A 13,144-nucleotide genomic window follows, 5' to 3' on the forward strand; every position below is an offset into this window, starting at 1 on the left:
AAGGAATCAGCGGCTAGTAGTCTATCAGATTAACTTGTTAATCTGATAGAGACTTTAAGATGCAGATTCCTTACAACAACTCTCGGAGGTTACAGTTGAGGAAGACTAACGAGTGAAAGGAAAAGTGGAGGAGTAGAAAGAGAACAAGCATTGAAGAGAAAGAGAGAGAGAGAGAGTCCGCGAGTGCTGCGTGCGCACGCAGTCTGCTCTTCGAAGCACATACTCGTGCTTGTGGCGCACCGCTGCGCACTCCCGCAAGCTGTATGCCGCCACAAGCACGAGTATGTGCTTCGAAAAAGAGCTGTGCGACGGCTAAAGGTCCTCCTATGCAGCGCATGCGTGCTGCGTAGGCGAAACCTAATAAAGGGCCTGATGTACAAAGCTTTTACTGAACACAAATACTCCAATTTGCTGAAAGAGAGTGTTTACAATCGGTAAAAAGCTTTTTTTAAAGTACTAAACCCATTTAGCAATTCTGAATTGTTTTTCAAAATTTTTAAATGAGTTGCACATCACTGTTCGAATGGGCGTGTTCGTACCTTGATATATCAACGGTTTTAAACTAATTCTGGTTGCAAACAATGGACCAGCTACCGAAACCCAAGCTGACATGGAAATCTATTTGCAAAGGGGAAGGTGTCCGCTTTGAATCCATCCTCCTTTTTGAACTGGTGTGCAAGTGGTCCAATGTCCTGCTTAACATTTTTTTTTTTTCAAGCTTTAAAAATCAATCACCGTGATGGTGATATGCTGTCCACTGCAGGCTAACATTCCTTTGGTTGTAGTTAATTACAAGGTGTCACAAATAGTGGCCTGCCAATTATTATTATTTAGGCTGGTTGTTGAGCAACCCCCTTGAATTCCGTATCTTGTAAACTGACCAGAAAGTACATAGGTTGGTTCGCAAAATCAAACTGCATTTCCAAAAAGTCAGTGTAAAATTTCTCCAAATGTAATCTTTGTATATCAAGCCCAAAGTCAATTAAGGAAAATAAAGCACATGTATAAGGGATACTTTTTCTTGGACTTGACTCATATTGGAAAAACAATTCTTTATTATTTGGATAAATGAAAGGTATCCCTACAAATAGCTTTTTTAATATTGAGTTATGCATCACTAGGGTAGGGGTGCTAGTAACTACGCTAAACTCATAATAGAGTTAGCCTTCAATTTAAGTCTTCATGGTGTTCACATACTACCACTTACCAAGTATAAGTCCCATCGCAAATGTCTTGAAATGGACTGGGTCATAAATCCACACATATACCTGAAATCATTTAAAAACATTTAAAAGTCAATCAACAACATTGGAGGAAAAAAGGTTAAACAATTTACCATCAAGCACAACTTAAAGTAAACAAAAAGTAACATTTAGGTGAATTCTGTAATGCTCATATCTTTTCTACTACAACTGATACAAAATGTCACTAAACAAAGTTAAACAAGCGTTGTTAAAGCCAGCCAATAGGACTATGCTATAAAAAGCTGAGCTATTTGGTTTGCCATTCCTTTTCGCCAAACACTTACGAACGTATGCTTCAAAATGCATGTGCATGAATGGCCGTCAAAATTTCAATGGGTCTTCTACTTGACAAAACCAAATTTCAAGATGGCTGCTGATGCGCACCAATTTTTTCTTACACCACACATGCTTTATGATTGTGCTCATGTGCTAGTGATGTGATGCATGGGAGGGATTTTCAGATTATCATTCTAACACGGAAGACAGTTATGTTAGAAAAGTAAATAGAAGTGAATATTGTGGAAAACAAGTGCACACGTGAAGCAGAAAAACGGTAGTCACTGGCCGGGTTGCACTTTGCAGTTGCCAGAACAGTGTAATTGAGAAGGGGATTAGGAACATGGGAGTGAAAAGTGTGCGAGTCGGTGAGACAGATGAAACAGCAGGGGGGACAGAAAGAAAACAAATGCACTCTTAAGGAGTGCTGAAAAAAACAAGCATTGACAAAGCCCTAGGTTTCGCATAGGCGAGATCTATTGGCTTTGTCAATGTTTTTTTTTAGACGTGTTGCACAGCAGCTCTTGCTGCTGTGCATGGTAATACAGTTAATAAAAAAATAATAACAATAATTCTCATCACATTTTTTTAGGTCGAGCCTGGGCAGCGCAAGCGCTCCTCTGCAAGGCATGCTGTATTGAGGTACGGCATAGAAGCTCCGCCCATTTCCTGCCCATCTTTTTAATTGGCTCCTATTACTGTCCTTGTGAAATTGTTGCTTTTCATTTGTGAATAGGCTTAGTAGTACCTCCTTGGTACCACCTTGTCTGCATCTGTAACCTCCCATAACGATGAGACATTTTACTTGTGTTTGTTACACGGTCTGCGTTATGTAGTCGGTGAGCACTATTTTCTTCAATGATCTAACCCCTATTCCACCCACGACATCGCAGCACGTAGCATTCTTTTATATTATTAGTATTTTTTTTATAGCACGGCACACCACAGTTGTGGCCACGCCTTTGGTTTAATTGTGGCACCAAATGTGGCTGCATGTTTTTTTAAACTATTAATTCACTTTTTGGTTGTTTTCAAGAGTCCCATGCTGGGCTTTTACATTAATATAGGCCACGCCCCTTTCTTTAGACAAGCCGTGTCTAAAGGAAGGTCCGCAGCTGCTATTGAAGTGAAGCCACAGCAAGGGGTGCTTTTACAAAAAAAAGCATTTGTTTGTCAACTTCGACTCCACTCTACTCCAAATCACCCAAGTCCAATTTACCCCACTCCACTCCAATTTGCCCCACTCCACTCCAAACTTCACTCCAATCTATCCAACTCATCTCCACTCCAATCTACCCCATTCCACCCCAATCCACTCCACCCCAATCTATCCTACCCCACTTCATCCTAATCTACCCTACTACAATCTATCCCACTCCAACCTACCCCATCTACTCCACTCTAATCTATCTCAATCTACTCCACCCCACTGCAATCTACCCCATCCTACCCCACCCCTCCCCAAACTATCCCACTCCATTCCACTCAATTCATCCAATCTACCCCAATCTACCCCTAATTTACCCCACTCTACTCTATCCCATTTTACTCCAATCTCTATTCCACTCCAATCTATCCAACTCCACTCCACACTACTCCAGCCTACCACACTACTCTATCCCTATCAAGCACACTCCAATCTACTCACTCTAATACTGCCAATCTACCCCACTCCACTCTACAATACGCATTAGATTCTGCAGACACCAGTCCAAGAGAAGTTAATACAAATCTGCTTAATGTACCCTTTGATGACCAGAATTTAATTGGCCCACAAGTAGATGAAATGGTGTTTTTTAAAAAAATTTTTAAGAAGACACAGAAACAGCTAAAGCAATGGGGCCCTGCAAACATATCAGTAACGGGGTTTCTTTCGTAGGGGTCAATACAGAGGTACAAACAGAGGACATTTCTCCCCTACCTCAAATAATACCAACAAATAGCAGGGTTCCTATCAAAGTCAATTTAATAGGGGAACTTCCTACAAAACAAATGATAGAAACAGAGGTAAACGCTGTGCAACCACTGCCTGAACCCCTACCCCTCCAAAACAATGACAACCTACACCTCCCCAACACATACAACACCAGTGGGGGGTGGGGGGGAGGAGGTTAAAACTTTATCAACATTGGCAACAGATCACCACAGACTAATGGGGGTTATCCAGAATACAAAATGCGTATTGTTTAGCACTACCCTCACAATTCCACCCAAAACAAACAAAAATGCCAAAAGATCATCATACACTCTCAAAGGAAAAGGTTCTTGCTCTCCTTCAAAAAGGAGCAATAGAAATATTACGAATACAACATCGGGGACACAGAGTATAATCCCTTTATTTTCTCAGTCTGAAAAAGGACAAAACATGAAGAAAAAGAACAAATAATGGATGGAAGGCTGAACAAATCGAACATTAATCCCCCTATTCACAGATCTGGGTTTAATCCATTGTTTTCTTGCTCACCACGACACCCTAGTTTTGACCCAGCCATATACAAATCAGTCTTGACCCTGCCTTCCTATGGGAACAGTCGAGCCCAAACTGCCAGGCCAGGTCCTCCCTGGTCTGGAAACAAGCATCCTGGGACCTGGCAGTGGCCTTTCGGGCTGGACTGTTTTTATGAGGAACAGGGTCAAGACTGATTTGCACATGGCTTGGTCCAAATTGGGGTAGCATGCTAAAGAAATGATGGATTTAACCCAGATCTGTGACTAGGGGTGAATGTTTGATTTGTTCTGCATCCCGTCCATCATCTGTTTTTTGCATTTGTCATCCTCCGTGGGAAGGGTATGCCCAGACGTGGGTCCTGTGCTTGCTACGTCACCGTATTCAAGCTAGCCTGGCTGATGAGCGGTGATACCCTGAAACAGGTCCCAGGATGCTTGTTTCTGAACCAAGTTGGACCTAGTTTGACAGCTTGGGCTGGACAGTTCTCATGGGGAGCAGGGTCAAGAAAGATTTGCATTTGGCTCTGTTTAAACTGGTATGGTGTGGCATGCAGAAAAAATGATGGATTTAACCCAGATCTGTGACTGGAGGTGAATGTTTGATTTGTTCAGCATTCCGTCTATCTTCTGTTCTTTTTGCATGTGTCACCCTTTTACCTGCAGCTTCTTATTTTCTACTCTCCTTACCAGTAGGAGGTGAGTCTCCTGTACCTTGAGAATTGGCTCTCTTTCTGGCAGTGTGGCTCACCAGTAAATCTGGTGTAACCTGCCCCTTAATATACTGAGGGTCCAGCAGACATGGCGTATGATTACCCTAGATTTAACAGGTTGTTTAAATATCTCCTGTGTGGATGCTGTTATACCTTTAAGCATAGGTAGTGTTTGCATTACTATGTGTGACCTATTAAATGTTTCTACAAGGAAATCGTCTGTGTAACAGTGTGTAAATTGACTTTATGATATGTAGCAGCCCTAGTAATGATGTCCTGATAAGCTGATGTATCATCTGGTGGGGAGGCCTTGCATGGATAAATACTTGAATTGTATCATCTAAAGGATCAGCATAATAAATATCCCATGGATCAGGGGATGCATTGGGATCACCCTGTGGATCCATAAGTAAGGGATATTATCCTCCTGATTTTTATGTTCACTGTGACGTGACTGATTTGGTGATTGATATGGTGAAGGCATTGCCTACTCTGAAGGAATGTGTTAGGTTGTTCAAGGTATAAAAGGAGAAGTTGGAATAGCAGGTGATTGTATAGAGAGGGAGGAGGAAAATAAATAGTGCTGTGCCTCTGTCCAGTTTTTTATTCTTTTGTTGGTGGGTTTGTTGAGGTCCAGCAATGTCCTCCTCAAAAGATTTGTTCCTCTTCTGTGGTGTTAGAGAACCAGGTGGTAGTGTTTTTGTGCCCACCTTCCCAGTATGAATGTTTATAAAGTATTATGTCCTTTATCTAGCATGTCCTGCAAGTGCTCAAGAATGGGCTTTATTTGTTTTTTCTGTGACCCTGTAGTATCTTTGTTGATTTTGACCCTGAAGATGTCGGCTTAGAAGAGCCCTACTTATTTGTTGTTTTTTGCATCTTTGTATGTGGTGCCGACTGCTTGTGTGTAATTTTGGACACTGAAGCTTTTGCGGCTGAACTAGGTCTCAGCTACGAAATGTTTTTCTGTTCCGATGTGTGTTTTTTCAGCTCAGAGATCTTTTACGGATCTGAGGAAGACTTCTTTGTCTCAGAGTCCTTATGTGAAGCTTGTTTCGGTGCTCAAAATGTATTTAAATGCTTTGAATTTTTCTACGCTTATCAAAGGCTTTCCAGGCGTAGTGTACTTTTGTTTGTTTACCTGTTGATGGAGACCACCATGGCCCGAAGGCAGTGGAGCTCCTAAAGCCGGTGTGGGTGTTTATGTAGGATTTTGGGTGGCTTTCACTAGGTGCTCACATGCCCTTGTATGGAGTCGGGCTCGGATTTCAAACTGCCTCCACTGCTAGCCAGCAGTATCTGTAGGCACCGTCTGTGCTTTCAATTCTTCCTGTTCTTGACTGGGGTCTGGCGACTGATCCCCGAAGATATCTGAAGCATCTTCTGTGCGTCGCTTGTGTTCCAGAGATAAACATAGATTACATACTATATGCAAGTCCTGTCTGGAATATTTAGTGTGGCGGTTAGAACAAAAACTGAAGGATGTATTTCTCATCCCTCGTGGACTTCTTCTTGTAGAATGAAGGCAAAGAAGTCGAGTAACGGCGGGCATTGTGAATACAGAGATATCACCAGTTCCGGTCTTCCGTATCTGCGATTTATCGGTTCAGAGAGAATACCGAAAGCCTAAAAAGACGTTGGTGTGGATTGAAGCTTCGGTCCCCGGGCAGCAATAATGACATCCGAACCGGATGGTGGAAAAAAACAATCTAACAAAGGATTAGAGGAACATGCTCAATACATACCAGAGGAGGGGTCACTATACCTTGTGACTCAAAGGTTTCTTTGAAGAAAAACAACTTGTAATTGGCTGAGCCCAATACAAGAATGCAGGATAATGCTAAGCATATGTATCTATGGCTAACACATGCTACAAATTTGACGTTCGCAGTGTCTATATAGGCCCAACCCAGGCGCACTGACATCAGTTACTTTTCACAACTTTCCATGCCAGAAGTGCACACCACAGGGTAAACAGGCCACTGGTGTGGAAAACTAGGGCTCTGAAAGGGGAAAGCCCTGTCCCTCAAAATCTGTTCGCAGAAAGGTGAGGATGGGTGGGGCAGTAAGGAATCTGTGGCTAGACAGAGTCTCTACAAGATAAGGTGTTACTGAAGGTAAGTAACTTGTTCATCTGATCAAGACTTCTAGTCGCAGATTCCTTACCTTAGAATAGATAACCAAGCATTATCTCTCTGAAGGGTCAGTTTGTAGACTAATTTCACATGAGGACGTCCTGTAGGGCTGTACAGGCAAAATGCCCATCCCTACGGGCCAGACTGTTCAGGCAGTACTGTTAAGTGAACGTGTGCAAGAAAACCCACGTTGCAGCCTGACAGATGTCCAGGACCTGAACTATGCGTGCTAACACAGTGGTGGCAGCTTAAACTCTGGTGGAATGAACGTTTAAACTCTCTGGGGTTTGCTTTTTAGCCAATGCATAGCAGATCTTTATACAGAGCACAATATATCAGGAGACGGTCCGCTTCTGCACGCCCCGAACTTTCTTCACTAAATGTCCCATGAAGAGTTGGTCATCCACCCGGAACTGTTATGAGCGGGCAAGGTAGAAAGTCAACACTCTATTTGTGTCCAGACTGTGAAGTTGCTCCACTTCCTTGGAGGAATGAGGCAGAGCATAAAAAGTAGGCAGTGTAACGATTTGGCCTACGTGAAATGGGAGTGACAACTTTCGGAAGAAAGGAAGCCCTCATACGAAGCACCAGTTTGTCAGAGTAGATGCTCAGGTAAGGAGGCTTGAATGGCAAGGCCTGAAGATCACTGGCCCTCTGGGATGATGTCATTGCAAACAGGAAGGACGCCTTGATGGTAAGGAGGATGTAAGAGCTAAAACCGAGTGCACATCAGGAACACGAGGGCCAGATTAGGGTCCCACAGAGGCATAACAAAAAGAAGGAAACATGTTGCAAACCTCTCAAAAACCTAGGTACAATATGGGGATTGGAAAAGGGAAGGTTGGTCAGGGAACCTCAGATATTGCAGAAAGATATCCCTTAACAGTGCACAGAGCAAAGCCTTGCTGGGCAAGGCAAAGAACAAACAGAAAAACTTGAGCTACGGGAGCTTATTTCTCTGCCCCCCATGCCACACATTTGCCCCAATGGCAGCTGTACACCGTCTTGATGGAGGGATGCCTGACTGCCAGAACAACATTGAAGACTTCGTCGGTAGGCCAAAAGCTGTCAACTGTCGTCGCTGAATCTCCACGCAAGAAGGCAGAGGGTTAACAGGTTCGTGTGGAGAACCTTCTCCTGCTGCGGCAACAGAAGATCCTTCCAATGGAGCAGCCTGATCGGAGGACCGATGGCCATGCTCAACAGATCGGAATACTAGACTCTCCGTGCCCAATCAAGCACCACAAGGATGACTTAGGCCGGTCGTTCCCGATCTTCTTGAGAACTCTGGGCCACAGTAGTATGGACAGAGAGGCGTACAGGAGGCCTGAGCTTCACTGGAGGCGAAAAGTGTCTCCGAGCGAGAGCCATCTTGGAAACTCCAGGGCCCACTGGAACTTTCGATCTCACTGCAGAGCCCACCTATGCCAACGGGCATGAGTCACCAGCAGGATGCAGGAAGCCATGAGGCCCAGATGCCTCAGTCTGTCTCACCGAAAACCAGGACAGAGGGTGAAAAATCGGTATCATAGTCTGAATATTGTGGACTTGCAGTTCTGGAGGATAGGCCCAAAACTGCACTATGTCCAGAACAGCTCAGAGGAAAGGGAGCGTCTGAGAGAGAATCAGGTATGGCTTCAGCACATTGATAGTGAACACCAGCAAATGCAGGGGGTCCGCCATAGTTTGGAGGTGGAAGAAGACAGCCTTGGGCGAGCACGCCTTCAACAGCCAGTCGTTAAGATACGGGGAGACTGGCACCCCGGATCTCCGCAGATAAACTGCAATCACTGCCATCAGCTTTGTGAACACCCGATGGGCGCTGGTGAGGCCAGGGGGGAGCACAGCAACCTGAAAGTGCTCGTGGCCCACCATGAAACGGCAGGTAACACATGTGGGCAGGCAGGAAAGGAATATGAAAATATGCGTCCTGCAAGTCCAATGCTACCATCAGGTTTTGTGGTTCTAGTGCCGATAGGACCTGAGCCTGAGTGAGCATTCTGAACTTCTCCTTCTTGAGAAAGACATTCAGAGAGCGCAGGTCTAAGATAGGACAAAGGCTTCAGTCCTTCTTGGGCACCTGAAAGTAGTTGGAATAACAACTACTTCTGGTTTCGGCACCCTCTCCATGACTCCTTTAACCAAAAGAGCAGTCACTTTCTGGCAGAGAAGAGATTTGTGGACCTCCATCAGCCTGTCATAAGTAGGTGGCATGAAGGCAGGGGAAGTCTCGAAGGGAAGGGAGAAGCAGTTACGGACAATCTCCCAAACCCACCTGTCTGAAGAAAGGGCGGAGGAAATAGTGAATCCTACCACCCACTGGACGCCGATGATGGTAAGTCAACAGACTAGGAGGACTTGGAGGCTGCGGCTGAAGGGGTGGGGTTAGTGGACTGACCTGACCGCTGGCCACCCCGCCCACAGGCCGGTGGAAGCCACGTCGCAGTGGCTGGATGGGTAAGGATGCAGCTGTACGCCCCTTCTGTGGCCACAAAAGGCGTATTGAGGGTGATGAGGGGCCATGGGAAGAATACAGGACCGGGACATAGCCTTGCTGTTATAAAAGCACTCCAGCACCGAATCCACCTTCTTTCCGAAACATCTCTACCGGTGGTATCTAGCTCACAGCGGATGGTGAACTTTGCTGTCTCTCTCCAGTCGGCACCAGCCAGAGAGAGTAAGGCCCAGGCCTCCTCCGGAACCGAAGGCAGCACATGTGCAACCGTAGGAGTAGCGGCCCAAAAGAAATGCAGCGTTCACCGACTGCAATGCCAAGCTGGTGGAAGAAAACATTTTCTTGCCAAAAGTTTCCAGTTTTTTGGATTCCTGGGGCAGTGGGGTTGCACCATGATTTACTTGTGAGGTGGAGGCTTGGACCACCAACCTCTTTGTGGTGGGGTGTTGGGGGAGAAAGTTTGGGTCCCCTGAAGCAGGGCAGTGGTGGAGGGCAATAGTCCTGTTCACAGGAGCACATGTGCTGGGCTTGGACCAAGTACCAAGGAGGAAGTCCGTAAGTGCCTCATTGAAAGGGATGAGGCAGATCTGATCGGGACACTCCTGGCTGAAGCACTTGTGTCAAGACATTAGTCTTGACTGCTACTGAGGGCAAACCAGTGCTTAATTTGTGCCGGTGCTTTCTGGTGCTTAGCACCGGCACTTATTCATCAGGGCCAGGTCTACAGTAAGCGTCTGCCACAATGCCATATGATGTCCAAGGTAAATATAATTACCTTACCGATTCACCGCAGACAGTGTTCTTCTCCCGAGTCTCCTTGAAGAGTATTGTGGCTGTGAGAGCCAATAAAAGATTCCAACCATAGATATCCATGATGCGAGTTTACCTTACGCCCTTTGTTCAGTGTGGTCGGTGGGCGTGACACTGATTGGGCTCAATTTGGTTCTACGACTGTGCGTGCGGCAGCGCATGCGTAGATTTTTTCCAAAATGACACACGCACCAGATGAGTCACCAGCAGTTCAACTCGACGTCGAGGGCAGGCAGCAGCAGGCCTATTAATAAAGGCAGTGCCGCCCACCAGTAACTGTAAGTAGCCAAACCAACGCTGCTTGCTAACAAACAGACTGACTTGGTATGAAGTGTGAGTGAACTGAGTCGGAAGCCTGCCATGAGCAATCATGCCTCCTGCGCAGGACACCGTGCTTAAGTACAATGCCACGGCCAGGGGGAGGCTGAAAGGTTAGGACTTTTAACTTAACCCCTGTCGTTGACTCATACAAAAATAATGTTTTTTCAGTGTGTTTCATCATCTCTTAACTTTACCTCATGTGCATTGCAAAATGGTGGTATGCTGCAGTTAGAAAGTTTATTTCTTTCCTACTGTCATCATCAAGCCTCGTGGTTGTTTCTGCATGCAGCAGTGCCGTGGTGGTCACTGGTTCCTGATGTCACACGGACCTGATGGGCGGTGGGCTATGCCATCTGTTTCTGCATGGCCTCTTTCACTAAGTTTGTGGTTGATGTTATTTAACTTTACTTCATTCATTGTGCACGTTTAGTTTCAACCCTTCAGTGATGTTCGCTGCAGGCCACGTATTGTCTGTGTTTGTTTTGCTGTATGTCTCGAGGCCCCAGAGGTCTGCTCTCTGCAGAATTAGCAGAGTGTGGCAATGTCACTATTTACGGAGTCTGAGACGCCTAATGAGGCAAAATTGGTTCAACTGCTCAAAACTGGGTATGGTTAACTGGGCATACATGCGAACATGTATGTATGTGCCCAAAACCTTCATGAGTCCCATTATTATTCACTGTTTATAAGATCGTTTTGATTCTGAAAAAGTAGGAGAGAGAGTTTTCGTACGGGTCAGTACCTGGGTTGTATTAGATTTCAAAGTGCATGTGTTTTAATATTTTTTTTATATAGCGCGTACTCAATCCAAAGGTACTGGAGCGCTTTTACACTAACACATTCATTTTTGGTTGTCGAGGCACAGGTAGATTAGGATTTGACCAGAATCCAAAGATGTTGCGCTGACGCAGAGACTTGAACCTGGTGCTCCCACCCCGACCCGGGGCCCCCCAGCTGTAAAGTCGTCCGCTCTGGCAGTTACCCACATCCTTTGTCCTCTACTCTAATTTTGGCGGCATAACGCTACTGCCCGCTGTTTATTGTTTTTCTGGAGCGCTGTTCGCGGACAGTCTTGGCGCTAGGAGCAGTGATGGCATTTAAAGAGCAACCATGCACTGCCCAGAGTTCATGATGTGGCAAGTAATAGCCAGTGCCAGAGGTAGGGGTCCAAAACTCTTAAAAACCTGTCGCTATAAAGGGCCCACCTAAGACGAGTAATAAACCCTCAGAGCTCAGGGGCCTTTCCATGAAGCAAGTAATAGGGCGATTGGACAGAAACACATGGCCAGTCCTATGGTTTGAGGCACCAAAGATTTTTAAATTACTCACGCTGCTTCACCCGCTGTAAAAGGAACAAGGCAGAGACATAGCCAGAGCAGCAAAGACTAGAGACTGGTGCAAGCTTCTCTAAGGATTAGCTTTTGAGCTTTTGGTAGTTATCCAGTGTTGCAGTGGGATGGGATTTCCACCATGCAGATCCTAGGCGCAAACTCATGTACAAGCTGCACTTGAGTAGTGGACCTTTAGTTCCGGTTTGAGACTTAACCAGTGCTTAATTTGAGCCGGTGGTTTCCACTGCTCGGCACCAGCACCTAATCATCAACACCAGCGCTCTTGATCAAAAGTATTGGAGCACTTTTCATGTGCACCAGTTAAGGACATATTCATTTTTTTATAGGCACAGGGAGATTAAGTTATTTGCCCAGAATCACAGGATGGTGAGCCTATGCCGAGACTCGAACCTGATTCTCCAGCTCCAAAGTCCGCAGCACTGGCTGTTACGCCACATTGTCTCCCCGCTTGTAGGGTTTCATAGTTACGAGTCAGTTCTGTTATAGGCGGCATTAATAGGAGCAATGGGCTGGTGCAACTACCTCTTAACGAGAGCCCCAGCACTTATTCTACCACAAATTAACCACTAGGTGCACCCACAACACTATTCCACCTTCAGCTCGGGGAAAAACACCACCTACCACCGTATACTACCTAGTGTTGCAGGATAGATTATTTCACACCATTACATCTGGCTTTCAGCAGTGCCAGTCTAGGATGTGGGTGAAGCCGATGGAGTAAGTAGGTGGAGCCAGTGGAAGAAGTGGGTGGAGTCGGGGAACTGGGTGTGGCCTCTTAAAAAAATTTGAGTACCTGCACTTAATATTTTACAAATTAAGCACCGGGGCAAACTAAGGTCAAGGACCTCAGCAGCCCTCCGCACCACAGTCGAAAATAAAGCTCCCTCCTCCGTTGTCACAGTAAGGGGCGAAGGCATACCAGCATCTGGAGAGGTGTACAGTTCACTGCCTTCACCCAGATCCTCACACCAGTTTACAGGGTCTTAATAAGCTGGTATTCCTCAGGGTCCAGCAATCCCTCCCATTCATCCCAGAGTCCCAGGTTGTTAGAATGAGGCTGAGGTCTGGATGGCACGGCGCCAGTCAGTGCCGGAGTCCGCAACAGATGCCGCCCTTCCAGCTCCGTGTCAGGAATGAGGATGGCGCAGGGAGAGTCAGCCTCTGACCAGAGCCGGAGAAGGTCCGGATGGTACGACCGGCGCCAGTCCAGATCTATCTGTGGATCCTGACTGGCGCCGGGGCCAGAGCCACCAACGTGGATCCAGAAGGGGCTCCTTTCGAATCTGCGAGGCCCAAAGGATCGCTGGCGGCAACAGGCAGCCCAAATATGAGGTGCATGGCCTCATAAAATTCTCAAAGCTGAGTTGGGGTCGCTCCGGCTCCCGGAATTTGG

General features: G+C 46.1%; 1 protein-coding gene across 1 annotated transcript in view; it reads right to left on the reverse strand.

Moving 5' to 3' along the window:
- Positions 1–13,144, reverse strand: part of SEC62 (SEC62 preprotein translocation factor) — a 269,678-nt gene that overhangs the window by 65,046 nt on the left and 191,488 nt on the right. Inside the window, exon 6 of the mRNA XM_085635139.1 lies at positions 1,208–1,268. Coding sequence (XP_085491265.1) covers positions 1,208–1,268 — 61 coding nt within the window. The remainder of the gene's footprint in view (positions 1–1,207; positions 1,269–13,144) is intronic.

The sequence above is a fragment of the Triturus cristatus genome, chromosome 11, assembly GCF_964204655.1.
Source record: "Triturus cristatus chromosome 11, aTriCri1.1, whole genome shotgun sequence".
Taxonomy (NCBI): domain Eukaryota; kingdom Metazoa; phylum Chordata; class Amphibia; order Caudata; family Salamandridae; genus Triturus; species Triturus cristatus.